The sequence below is a fragment of the Salmo salar genome, chromosome 28, assembly GCF_965601325.2.
Source record: "Salmo salar chromosome 28, fSalSal1, whole genome shotgun sequence".
Taxonomy (NCBI): Eukaryota; Metazoa; Chordata; class Actinopteri; order Salmoniformes; family Salmonidae; genus Salmo; species Salmo salar.
In genome coordinates this window covers 22,677,972-22,691,620 of record NC_138318.1, presented here as the reverse complement: position 1 = coordinate 22,691,620, position 13,649 = coordinate 22,677,972, and the positions used below count along the sequence as shown (strand labels likewise).

Genomic DNA, 13,649 nt, shown 5'->3' with positions numbered 1-13,649 from the left:
AACCATTTAATTTACTGGAAAGAGACTGACAACACTAAACACTACGATTTATTGTACTACCGATGAAGTTTTTGTTGATATCCCTAATAGTGAAATTCTAAACCAATTCATGAGTAGGGAAATTGAACCTCTCCCCGAGACGGAGAGGGAAACTGTCTCTGTCTCAAGTTCCAGACTCATGTTGGACAGACCACTCCAATGTCAGTGGACTGATAGGCAGTGCTAGCCCAGTTATAATAAATGTTGATCCTAAAAAGAAACTCTAGTCTCTAGTTAAAAAGGAAGCTCCAGGGCCTCCCGAGTGGCGCAGTGGTCTAAGGAGCTGCATCGCAGTGCTAACTGTGCCACTGGGTTTGAGTCTAGGCTCTGTCGAAGCCGGCTGAGACCGGGAGGCCCATGGGGCGGCGCACAATTGGCCCAGCGTCGTCCAGGTTAGGGAGGGTTTGGCCGGCAGAGATATCCTTGTCTCATCGCGCACGGTAGCCAGGTGTACGGTGTTTCCTCCGGCACATTGGTGCGGCTGGCTTCCGGGTTGGATGGGCATTGTGTCATGAAGCAGTGTGGCTTGTATAAACAACAACAACTGTTGTGTAAACAATATGATAGTATTATCACCTCCCATTATATAAGGGACATGTAACCATTTATTCTTCAAACTCTTTCCCTGACTGCAATCAGAGGGGGATCTACCTTCCAGCTGCTCATATGTATTAAAGGTTCATTTTTATAATTTTAAATTAGTCTCTGCCTTATCTTTGGCTCGAGTTTTCCACAACAAGGCCTATTTATAAACCTTTTAAGACCATATTTTTTAACTATTACTTGTGAATAGCTGTTATTTTTCAACTATTACTTGTGAATTTTTGAGGGCCTGTAAGATTCCCACTGATCAGCGGGACACGTTTTTTTGGTGGGTTTTGACAAAGGCTACTATTATTGTCATGTTCGATGGGGATTATTGCATGATTCGTGGCCTATCTATGCTTTACATTCAATCAACAAGATGATACTTTTTTCTTTCAATAATACTTTTAAAAATATATAATGTCAGTCCCAAAGAATAGAGAAACATTTTTGATTTATTTTGATTTAGAGTCAATTATAAATGTGAAACGATGTCAATAACCATAAGGTCGATTCAATTCAGGATCAGCTCATAAACCGCATGAGGGTTTAGTTTTAGTGATGCAGCTCCGTATAGCTGGAGGAGTGGCTGCTGCTCGTGCTCTCTCACGAGCTGCGCATCTGGACCAGTGATGTGTTTAAACCCTGGATGACTAACAGGGGTCGCTGTATTGAAGCCATCGCGCAGCCATCTTGGTACTCCTCCGTCGTAAAAAATAAATAAATAATATATTTTGGAAGCGATAGAAATGCATGTAATGTCTACATTCGTTTTAGACACGTGTATTCTATTACAGACACCTTAATGCATACTTTTAAATTATATTACGTGAGCTAAACATAAAACATGTTTTTTTGTTGTTGTTGAGATTACTAATGTTATTGTCCCCACTAAAAAAAAGTATACTTAAATACATTTTGTCCTTGAAACATTTAATTGAAATACTGTAGAATTCCATTAATTCCTATGGAAGACCGCGCCTACCGGGGAGGGCCAATATGGCCGACCGGTGGCTTCAAAGCCACACAATAGACAATACAATGCATCAGCAATCCAGGGTTTATATGCATAATTAATCTGGACCGACGGAGGTAGAGAAGAAGAGAGGATGAGATAGAGCTGTCCGCACCATGTGAGATCTGACATTCGGATGAAATGATGCGGCGAGTAAAAAGCGAATGATAGCTTGATAGAGCCAGTAGGGCTATAGTTTCAACATGGTAACAACGTAGTGTATGGGCCACATATGCATTTGACCATCGTGATACGAATCTATTGCAGTTGAGGAGGATGGGCTCGCAACTAGTACAGACTCTGCGTCAGGGGGTTTGGGCATCATTGACCGGAGGTTGGTATCATGACCCGGACCAGAACACATTCAATAACTCCTGTCACCTCTATTTGTGGATGTTCCTTCTTATGTTGCCACTATCACTACATTTGGTGAGTATAAATTCAATCGAAGGCCCAGATCTTGTGTTGGCTATAAGGTTTATTGCGCCGCATCACTAAGCGCCCTTTTCATTGACAAACACGGTTCTCTTGGAGCAACATTCCGTTCTCATCTTTTATTTACAGTGATATTTTTATCCTCAGCACTGAAACGTTTCCACTTATTTATTAATTGTATTGGCAGAAAATGGAATGGTCGCATTTTTCTCTGCATGCTGTAGGCTAGTATGTAGCACAGTGATGGAACGCATGGCTGCCACAGTGATGAAAAAGCATAAAAGTCCAGGCATTGTAACACTGACTGTAGGTAGCGTACACAGCGTCCACAAAGACAAACGGCGGCACACCTAACCTTTCTCTCCCTTTTGGATGTGATAGTATAGCCTACAGCACGCACTCATCTGCATTTGATCAATTTATTTTAGTGGCGAGTAGTCCTACGTCATTAATGATGCTGTTTGGTTTAATTTGGTCAAGATAGCCTATAAAAATAATTTCCGCCACCAGATGTTGTGGTTGTGGTCTCTTTAATGTGTCACTTTATTTCCATCGTAATGGAATTTAATGTATTTTAATTTCAAGAATTCTATGCTATTTGTTGTACAGAATAGGCCTACTATGTTTCAGAATATGACCTATTGTCTGGTTAAATAAAGGAAAAGTTTCAATTAATATTCATTTAAGAAAAAACCCACAACCCTTGTTTCATAGTTTATCTATAAATAACTTGATAAAAAAGGCCAAACAACATACAGTATCAGCTACTCTGAAGACCAAAAGCCTTTGATTATTTGTGCAGATGTTAAAGTGATGACTGTGATCATTCTTATGTAATGGTGTAATATTGTCCCACCACTAACCCATTTCAAGGAGATTAGTTTTGTCCTATATTTCAAGTTCTTATTTTATTCCCTATACCACAGAATGTGATATTGTGTCACTTCATAAGGGCCTGCATTTCCATACGATTTCTCAGAAAATAGATATCGATATATGTTTTTATACAAATAATATAGAAATAGCTCTTGTCAATTAATTGATTTTGGTTGATATATTACTTGACAAAAAAATAGGCCGTAATTTTAAATAAGAATTTGTTCTTAGTTGACTTGCCTAGTTAAATTAAGGTAAAATAAAATACAAATTGAATACAATGTTATTGTGTTATTATGATTTTTTTGGGCTTGGTCCTCAGAGATTGATGACAAGAAGCTAAGCACAAAACGTATGACATCCCTTAGGCTGACAGTTCCTCTGAATTATAGATCAGAACAAGTCACAAGCCCACGGTTTTACTGTTCATAATTTCATGTAGGCCTATAGCATACCTGTGTTTCAACATAATGAACACCATGGCTATTGCACATATTTGTTTCTATTGACAGGTTGGTTGATTCCTCTGATGACTCACTCATCTCAGTATGTAGCTGAGGAGCCACATGACTACATTATATGGTCGGAGCATTGACTTTTCATTCAGATCATCCTCAGACAATATTTTTTCTTTCAGTGTTGCTCTTGGCTGTTTGAGCATAATATTGCAGCCCCAAGTAGCTGCTTTGGTGTTGTGTTTCAGACTTAATTTGAGACTAGTTATCATATTATTGAGGAAAGGTTTGGATGCACTTTGTGATGAAGAATATGAAAACATTTTTTATGGAAGATTATTTTATTCTCAGGATATGTGTTTTGAGATATTGAGGGAGTTTGTGTGTTCTATCCTCAGGCTCTTCCGCCCACCACCATGGCACTTAGTATATACTGCACCTCAGTCACCATCTTCTTCATCACGATAAAGATGGTCAACTATCGCCTTCATGTGATGTTCGATAAAGGTGACGTTGTGCCCCCAAGCAGTCTCTCTGATGTCATCCAAGGTGGAGAGAATAAAAGCAACGCGTCAGATTCATGTCTTGCAGCTAAATTAAGGTGAGCCTGTTTATAAAAACAAAATGTATAACAAATATAATCCAAAGTATACAGTCCATTCGGAAAGTATTCAGACCCCTTGACTTTTTACCCATTTTATTACATTACAGCTTTGTTCTAAACATGATTAAATTATGTTTTTCCTCATCAATCTACACACGATACGCCATAATGACGAAGTGAAAACAGGTTTTTAGAATTTTTTGCAAATATATTAAAAATAAAAAACTGAAATACCATATTTACATAAGTATTCAGACTCTTTGCTATGTGACACGAAATTGAGCTCAGGTGTATCCTGTTTCCATTGATCATCCTTAAGATGTTTCTACAACTTGATTGGAGTCTACCTGTGGTAAATTAAATTGATTGGACATGATTTGGAAAGGCACACACCTGTCTATATAAGGTCCCACAGTTGTCAATGCGTGTCAGAGTAAAAACCAAGTCATGAGGTCGAAGGAATTGTCCGTAGAGTTCCGAGACAGAATTGTGTCGAGGCACAGGTCTGGGGAAGGGTAACAAACCTTTCTGCAGCATTGAAGGTCCACAGGAACACAGTGGCCTCCGTCATTCTTAAATGGAAGAAGTTTGGAACCACCAAGACTCTTCCTAGAGCTGGCCGTCCGGCCAAACTGCAATCGGGGGAGAAGGTCCTTGGTCAGGGATGTGACCAAGAACCCGCTTGGCCTGAATGCCAAGCGTCACGTTTGGTGGAATCCTGCACCATCCCTACGGTGAAGCATGGTGGTGGCAGCATCATCATGCTGTGGGGAAGGTTTTCAGCGGCAGGGACTGAGAGACTAGTCAGGATCAAGGGGAAGATGAACGGAGCAAAGAGTGCTCAGGACCTCACACTGAGGTGAAAGTTCACCTTCCAACAGGACAACGACCCTCAGCACACAGCCAAGACAACACAGGAGTAGTTTCGGGACAAGTCTCAGAATGTCCTTGAGTGGCCCAGCCAGAGCCCAAACTTGAACCCTATCGAACATCTCTGTTGAGACCTGAAAATAACTGTGCAGCGACGCTCCCCATCCAACCCGACAGAGCTTGGGAGGATCTGCAGAGAAGAATGGGAGAAACTTCACAAATACTGGTGTGCCAAGTAGAGGTCGACCGATTATGATTTTTTTCAACGCCGATACCGATTATTGGAGGGACAAAAACCGCTACCGATTAATCGGCCAATTTTTTTCAAATGTATTTATTTGTAATAATGACAATTACAACAATACTGAATTAACACTTATTTTAACTTAATATAATACATCAATAAAATCAATTTAGCCTCAAATAAATAATGAAACATGTTCAATTTGGTTTAAATAATGCAAAACAAAGTGTTGGAGAAGAAAGTAAAAGTGCAATATGTGCCATGTAAGAAAGCTAACGTTTAAGTGCCTTGCTCAGAACATGGGAACATATGAAAGCTGGTTGTTCCTTTTAACATGAGTCTTCAATATTCCCAGGTAAGAAGTTTTAGGTTGTAGTTATTATAGGAATTATAGGACTATTTCTCTCTATACGATTTGTATTTCATATACCTTTGACTATTGGATGTTCTTATAGGCACTTTAGTATTGCCAGTGTAACAGTATAGCTTCTGTCCCTCTCCTCGCTCCTACCTGGGCTCGAACCAGGAATACATCGACAACAGCCACCCTCGAAGCAGCGTTACCCATGCAGAGCAAGGGGAACAACCACTCCCAAGTCTCAGAGCGAGTGACGTTTGAAATGCTATTAGCGCGCACCCGCTAACTAGCTAGCCATTTCACATCGGTTACACCAGCCTAATCTTGGGAGTTGATAGGCTTGAAGGGGTGGGTATAATTTGTGGAACGTTCCAACAGGAATCTGTTCCAAAAAACGTAAAGTAAAAGGTTGCCAACCAACAACGCATACAAAGTAGCAACGCATACAAACCTAGCTAACAAGCTGCCGAATAGGCATCAACTCACCACGTAGCTTATTCTTAATGTTTGTCCATAGGCAACCAGAGTGAGGACAGACATTTTTCGGAATAAACGTGATGAGTGAAAAACGCTATGAAATAGACCAGTCCCTACACGGTATCTTATTCTGCCGCTATACAACTTTGTATGCGTTGTTTTTTGGCAACCTTGTTATTTACGAAGTTTTTGGAATAGATTCCTGTTGGAACGTTCCACAAATTATACCCACCCGGCTTGAAGTCATAAACAGCTTGAAGCACAGCGAAGAGCTGCTGGCAAAACGCACGAAAGTGCTGTTTGAATGAATGCTTACGAGCCTGCTGGTGCCTAACCATCGCTCAGTCAGATTGCTCTATCAAATATCAAATCATAGACTTAATTATAACATAATAACACACAGAAATACGAGCCTTAGGTCATTAATATGGTCGAATCCGGAAACTATCATCTCGAAAACAAAAGTTTTTTCTTTCAGTGAAATACGGAACCGTTCCGTATTTTATCTAACGGGTGGCATCCCTAAGTCTAAATATTCCTGTTACATTGCACAACCTTCAATGGTATGTCATAATTACGTAAAATTCTGGCAAATTAGTTCGCAACGAGCTAGGCGGCCCAAACTGTTGCATATACCCTGACTCTGCGTGCAATGAACGCAAGATAAGTGACACAATTTCATGTTAGCAGGCAATATTAACTAAATATGCAGGTTTAAAAATATATACTTGTGTATTGGTTTTAAAGAAAGGCATTGATGTTTATGGTTAGGTACATTGGTGCAACGACAGTGCTTTTTTCGCAAATGCGCTTGTTAAATCAACACCCGTTTGTCGAAGTAGGCTGTGATTCAATGAGAAATTAACAGGCACCGCATCGATTATATGCAACGCAGGACACGTTAGATAAACTAGTAATATCATCAACCATGTGTAGTTAACTAGTGATTATGTTAAGATTGATAGTTTTTTATAAGATAAGTTTAATGCTAGCTAGCAACTTACCTTGGCTTCTTGCTGCCCTTGCGTAACAGGTAGTCAGCCTGCCATGCAGGCTCCTCGTGGAGTGCAATGTAAGGCAGGTGGTTAGAGTGTTGGACTAGTAACCGGAAGGTTGCAAAAACGAATCCCCGAATCCCCCCTAAACAAGGCAGTTAACCCCCGTTCCTAGGCCATCATTGAAAATAAGAATGTGTTCTTAATCTGACTTGCCTAGTTAAATAAAGGTGTCCAATTTTTTTTTTCAATCGGCAAATCGGTGCCAAAAATACCTATTACCGATTGTTATGAAAACTTGAAATCGGCCCTAATTGATCGGCCATTCCGATTAATCGGTCGACCTCTCGTGCCAAGCTTGTAGCGTCATACCCAAGAAGACTCGAGGCTGTAATCGCTGCCAAAGGTGCATCAACAAAGTACTGAGTAAAGGGTCTGAATACTTATGTAAATGTGATATTTGAGTTGTTTTTTTAAATATAAATGTGCAACAAAAAAAAGTTTGCTTTGTAGATTGATGAGGAACAAAAGAAATGTAATACATTTTAGAATAAGGCTGTAACGTAACAAAATGTGGAAAAAGTCAAGGGGTCTGAATACTTTCCAAATGCACAATAGAATGTCTCTTTTGGGTAGTGCTTTTGTCTTGAAAAAGACCACAGATGACCACATACTCTCTACGTCTTTCCAAATAGGAAAAGCAGCACGGTTCCTGACAGTGTTGCCATGACAATGTTGACGAGAAACAGGCCGAGTCCAGTCATCCAGGTTACAGTGAAACAGACAGAAACGGACCCTGGGTTGATTGGAGTGGTTAGTGTACCATTATAACTACCCTCGAGCTTCATTCTACTACTATATTATATTATGGAATAGACATTTTTGAGTTAAAGCTAAGATGTGAATAAGCACTGTCCCCACCCACCTTTTTCTATTCATCATCATCCATATCTCTTGCCCTTACAGGAGTGCCCAAAATCAGAAGACTTAAAGAATACTGAAGGTACTGTACTCTCCTATATTTTTAACACTAGTCTGATTCCCCCCTATAGTGGGAAATGGGTTTTCTATTTTAAAATCTCACTGTGAGAATAAAAATGCTCTTCCTGGAATGCATTGTGTGGATGTAGTGATAAAATGATTACTACTCATTATGCTAGCCTAGCACATTATTGCTTCAAATATGCTCAGATAAGCATGTTGTCAGCTTCCAATAAATATTCTCACATAATGTTGGTTTTGCAAAGTGTTGCTGAGAAGATCTATATTCTTTATTGTTAGTTAAGAGCAGAAATTGTAAAGACTGAGACGTTTTTCTTCTTCTTTCATTTATGAGCCATTCTCAATTCCTGTCAATATGCTCTTTGTAACATTAATGTATCTGTTTCAGCCCAGAGTGACAGTGTCCCCAAGGAGAAACAACCCAGAATGAGCCTACAGCCTGAGCAAGAGCTCTCCCCAGAGGACCTGTCTAGCCCCAACCCTGACCAGGCTGCCCCTCTCCTGCTGGGGGAGCAGAAGCATGTGGCTGATAGGGAGATTGCTGATGAGGGACTGCCCTCCTCCAAGGGGAGTGATGAAGAAAGCACAGATGAGACAAAGCAGGAGAAACAGCCCCAACAGGAACCCAACAACAACTCTTTAGAGGTCATTCAGGAGCGTGATGACCCCCTCCCACCTCCTCCTCAGAATGACCAGCCAGAGGAGACATACTGCTCAGATGAGATCGCTGTTGTCTTTGTGGACAACTCTGGCCCGTCAGCCCGCCTGGATGAGAACGACATGGTCAAGATCATCATCACCATGAGCTGTGATGCCCAGACGGCTGCGGAACTGGAGGAGTCGGTCAAACAGAGCATCCTGGAGTCTGCCCAGGCACAGATGGGGATCGACCCCCATGGAGGGGCTGCTGGCGACTGCCTCATCAAAATCCCTGTTATCACCTTTGACTCACCTGAGGATGATGAACGGAGTGGTGCAGAGAGTGAAGGGGAACCCTTATCTGAGGCTGACTCTGCTCAGCTGCAGACCCCAAGCCCAGACGGCCAGATCACCAAAGAGTTGATGAGCGCTGACTCTGCTGCTCTGGACTGCCGGGACTTAGAGTACAACGAGGCAGACCTGGAACACCCCAGCCCGCAGTTGACCACAGCCGACAACAGCTCCTCTGGCATCGATGTCCACTCCCACCCTGACGAGAACGACCCTCCGGACCTCAATGTGGATGCAGATGGCTTCCTGCGAATCCCGTCTATGTTCAGGAAGTACGGCCCGGGGGGCAGGACACACGTGCGAGGCCTGAGCATGGACAGCGGGAAGGATGCAGTCCTCATTGCTGACAGATCACAGAATAAACAGACCACCATGACCTCATCCAAGTCAGACCTGGAGGCCAAGGAGGGCCAGATCCCCAACGAGTCCAACTTTGTGGAGTTTGTGTCGCTGCTGGAGTCCATCAACAGCACCAGGGGAGCCAGTGGCAGTGAAAACCCACCAGAGGAGAAGACAAATGAGGAGGACAGAGCCATGGAGGAAGGTGAGTCCAGGCATATGTAGGTTGTCAGATAATGATGATATACATGTAGGCAGTTAAGATTTTAGGAGAGAAGCTATTGTCTCTGTTGTGCAAATAGCTGTGTTTTACTCATTCTTTATTGGTAAAATTGAAAACGAGTGTTGCTTTTGCAGAGGACGTCACTGCAAAAATTGAGGATAACACAGAGACAGAGAGCCAGCAGAAGCAGCCAAACCCTCCCAATACTCTGGCCACAACAGACACCCTTCACACCATCCCCGAAACACGGATCCCCATTGTGTCTCCAGACAGGTAAACCTTTTTAAATGATTCTTAGATATAAAAGGTCATCATCACAATTTACTTTATTTTGTTATTTGATCTGATCTTTATTGTAAATGAATGCATTTTTTTTATATAATCGTTGTATAGTTTGTCCTCTACTCTCAGTCCCCAGACAGACCGGGATAAAGACCCAGACTACGACTCCCTGCCCTCCCAAACATCTCAGTCAGAGAGCTCCATGCTCCAGGTCATATGCAGACCAGAGGCCACCAACAAGGAGGACGCCTATACTTTCCATACAGTCCACAGTAAGTGCAAAATATTGTTGTGCGGCATCAATTCACTGAAGTCTACAAACTGGTTACAAACCCTGGATAATGTGGTAGTGAACTGACCCTTCGATAATCTCCGCCCTAGAATTTTGGCCAACCAATCGCAGCACTTCAATGGATATCAACTGTCGATACATCGGACAAGCATCCGTTTAAATCGCATGAAAACTGAGCGTTTTCTTCAAGAAATAAATGTTTAAATGGCTAAATAATTCAATAGTATCTTGCTACTGCGATTCTTGAAATGCAGAGCCTGTTGGAGTATTTTTTTAAATGTGAAATTATACTTTTGTTTAGTTCAGCTGGTTAGCTAGCTCTAAGTCACATTGACCACCAAACGTTGCTAACACTAGCTAGCCACTTAATATAACCTGTTTTTCTCAAAATGTATGTTAGCTAGTTAACTCCCATCTGCTGTCAACATCAGGATATGATTTGAGAGCACCAGTTAGCTCCAAAAGTGGTTATAGCTTTGACTGCTTGCTGACAGTGAATTCAGAGCCAGTCAGTGGCAAGCTACACTACAAACTTAATTTTACCAGGTGCCTGTGAAGCAATTGTAATGACAGTCCACCACAACATACCCAAGAGTTTCCTGATTAGCAAGGGGTAGTCTGTATTTAATTTAATTGTGTATTAGAAACACAGTTTTAGAATATTGTGAGTGGATTTGTTTATTAGAAACACAGTTTGAGATCATTGGAGGGAATTTCGGCAGTGGTTCAATGGGAAATTGGGCTTCCCGGGAAAATGTTGGCAGAGGTTGCAACAGTAACCAAGAGTCAATTGTCTGTGCTATTATTGCCCAACTATTGTATAACATACTGTATATCACTTACGTCATATCAGGTAGGTGTTTTAAATGTGAAGTTCTGTCTGCTCTCTATTCCAGGAGACAGACCTCGTAAGCTGTATGCTGAGAGAGCTCTAAACCTACCCCTCGGAGCTGAACTTATCACAGGCAACATGTGGTACTATAACCTCAATTATTTAATATGTAATATTTGTATGAAGTTCTTGTTGTGTTCTATTTACATTTGACAATGTTTAATTTGAGTTGTTTTTAAACGTCATGGGCTTTTACATGTGAACCTTGTTGTGTACCCAGTGATCTCCTGTCTACTTCCTCCAACTCGGAGTGCCAGGACGGGCTAGCGGGTGGACATACAGACTGCCCCTTCCAGCGCCGCATCATCCCTTCACACAGGCTTCGGCCTCGGAGAACTCACCCTGAAATCTTCCAGGTGACTACACCCCCCCACCTCCACCTCAACCCCTTTCCCCCATCCCTTTTCCCCCGCCACCCATTCCTCCCCTCCTTCCCTCACCCAGAATCTTCCAAGTCACTACACCCCGCCCCTCCACTCTTTCATCCCCATCTCCTCTCTCCTCTCCTCTCCACTCCACCCATAAACCCCTATCCATCCCAGACAGTGGACGCAGGCAACCACAGCCAAGCGGTGCTCAGACTCAGCACTGCAAATCAGAGTGCTGTCCATTAATCAAACTATAGTGACTCTGTGAGCAGAACAGAAACTGCCTGCCTGGCTCAGACATCACATGGCACATCGTTCCTCTCAGCGCCTAATTCACAATGTATGGTTCACAACACACACACACACCACACACACACACACACACACACACACACACACACACACACACACACACACACACACACACACACACACACACACACACACACACATAGGAAATACACTGGGTGAAATGTACTGATGATTATTACTTACAATGTAGCTGTATGAGATAACTGATCTAAACATTATCTGTGTCATGACAGCGTGTAGTCAGTTGTTATGAGCAGAAACTAACAGTCATGACGGTTTAAGACATCTATTATGTCAGTGTTATGTAACCCTTATGACTAAGGGTTCAATTAAAGTGATATTGAGATTTATTTTACACTACAACCCGAATTCCACCTCTGACAGGAGGAGGATTCGATTGATGAATCATCAGAGACCTCCACACAGGAAAAGCCTTCTCGTAAGCTGTACTACAAGCTCAAGCTTTTTCCTGGGAAGTGGGTAAACATCTTGTATGACCGGCTCGCCTTGTTGGCGCTATTGGACAGGTAAGAGAAAAAGCTCCCATTCTATCTTTCCTTTTCCATCTCTCAGCGATTGATCAACTAGTTAACAGAGACTTTACTTTGACCTTTGCTCTCTCTCCTCAGGAACCAGGATGTGGTGGAGAACATAGCAGTTGTGTTCCTGGCCTTCCTGGTGGCCTTCCTGGGATTCATCCTGCTCAACCATGGCTGCTTCAAAGACATCTGGGTTTTCCAGTTCTGCGTGGTCATAGCTAGCTGCCAGTACTCGTTGTTAAAGGTAAGGAAGGTATCTATTTTGTAACAAAGGATAAGGCTTAATCAACCGTACAACCGTTGCTTATCTGTGTTGACATAATTCAGATCAGTGATAGGATACCAGATCTGTGATAATACTGTGCCATTTTCAATGCTCCACCACATACTCCACTGTAACAATGGAATTAAGCTTTAGCTAAGTACTTTTTATCTGACACATTGCTGATGGAAACACATTTCTCTGTCAGTCATTGACTGTATATCAGTTAATCACATTAATAACACTTTGAACAAATTGTTTATTACAGAGTGTCCAACCTGATGCAGCCTCGCCAACACATGTGAGTCTGTATGGAACATATTCTAAAGGCATACTGTGAAGATACAAGTAACTGCCAAAATAATGGAAACACTTGATTAAATGAGGGATACAAAGTATATTGAAAGCAGTTGCTTCCACACAGGTGTGGTTCCTGAGTGAATTAAGCAATTAACATCCCTTCATGCTTAGGGTCATGTATAAAAATGCTGGGCAGGCCATTATTTTGGCTACTGTGGCTATGCCCCCATAGGATGACAACGCCCCCATCCACAGGACATGAGTGGTCACTGAATGGTTTGATGAGCATGAAAACAATGCAAACCATATGCCATGGCCGTCTCAGTCACCAGATCTCAACCCAATTGAACACTTATGGGAGATTCTGGAGCGGCACCTGAGACTGTTTTTTCCACCACCATCAACAAAACATCAAATTATGGAATTTCTCGCTGAAGAATGGTGTCGCATCCGTCCAATAGAGTTCTAGACACTTGTAGAATCATTGAAGCTGTTCTGTTGGCCCAATGCCCTATTGAGACACTTTATGTTGGTGTTTCCTTTATTTAGGCAATTACCTTTACACTTTCACTGGTTGTTTAGAATTTACATTTTTTTCAAACTAGATGGTTCAAGGCTTTCTCTGCTTCATTTCTCTCCCCTCTTGATGTTTTCCAGGGACACAATCAGATTGTTGCCTACAGCCGGGCTGCTTATTTCTGTATTTTCTGTGGCCTTATTTGGATTCTGGAACAGATGTTAAGAAGTAAGGATCTGCCTGTGTCCACTGTATATGGCATCACCATAGTATTAGCAGATGCTCTCAAATTCCTGAGAGACATTTTAGTGGGTAAGTCACGTACCAGAAATCATTTCTTTTACCTTTTTTCAGTCATCTCCAATAAATAATTTTACA

The 13,649-nt window shown here is 42.0% G+C and overlaps 1 protein-coding gene across 2 annotated transcripts in view; it reads left to right on the top strand.

Annotated features, from left to right (window-relative positions):
- Positions 1 to 1,686: 1,686 nt before the first annotated feature.
- The window catches only part of pcnx2 (pecanex 2), a 30,319-nt gene continuing 18,356 nt past the window's right edge, over positions 1,687 to 13,649 (top strand). The window contains exons 1-13 of one of the 2 annotated variants that reach the window (XM_082970517.1): positions 1,687 to 2,068; positions 3,804 to 4,006; positions 7,649 to 7,766; positions 7,920 to 7,956; positions 8,344 to 9,489; positions 9,642 to 9,780; positions 9,919 to 10,061; positions 10,978 to 11,056; positions 11,194 to 11,329; positions 12,038 to 12,180; positions 12,283 to 12,436; positions 12,723 to 12,755; positions 13,412 to 13,583. In XM_082970517.1, coding sequence (XP_082826643.1) covers positions 1,916 to 2,068; positions 3,804 to 4,006; positions 7,649 to 7,766; positions 7,920 to 7,956; positions 8,344 to 9,489; positions 9,642 to 9,780; positions 9,919 to 10,061; positions 10,978 to 11,056; positions 11,194 to 11,329; positions 12,038 to 12,180; positions 12,283 to 12,436; positions 12,723 to 12,755; positions 13,412 to 13,583 — 2,656 coding nt within the window. In that variant the 5' untranslated portion in view covers positions 1,687 to 1,915. Of the gene's footprint in view, positions 2,069 to 3,803; positions 4,007 to 7,648; positions 7,767 to 7,919; positions 7,957 to 8,343; positions 9,490 to 9,641; positions 9,781 to 9,900; positions 10,062 to 10,977; positions 11,057 to 11,193; positions 11,330 to 12,037; positions 12,181 to 12,282; positions 12,437 to 12,722; positions 12,756 to 13,411; positions 13,584 to 13,649 lie in introns of both variants that reach the window. The other variant, XM_014179915.3, reaches the window with a different exon arrangement.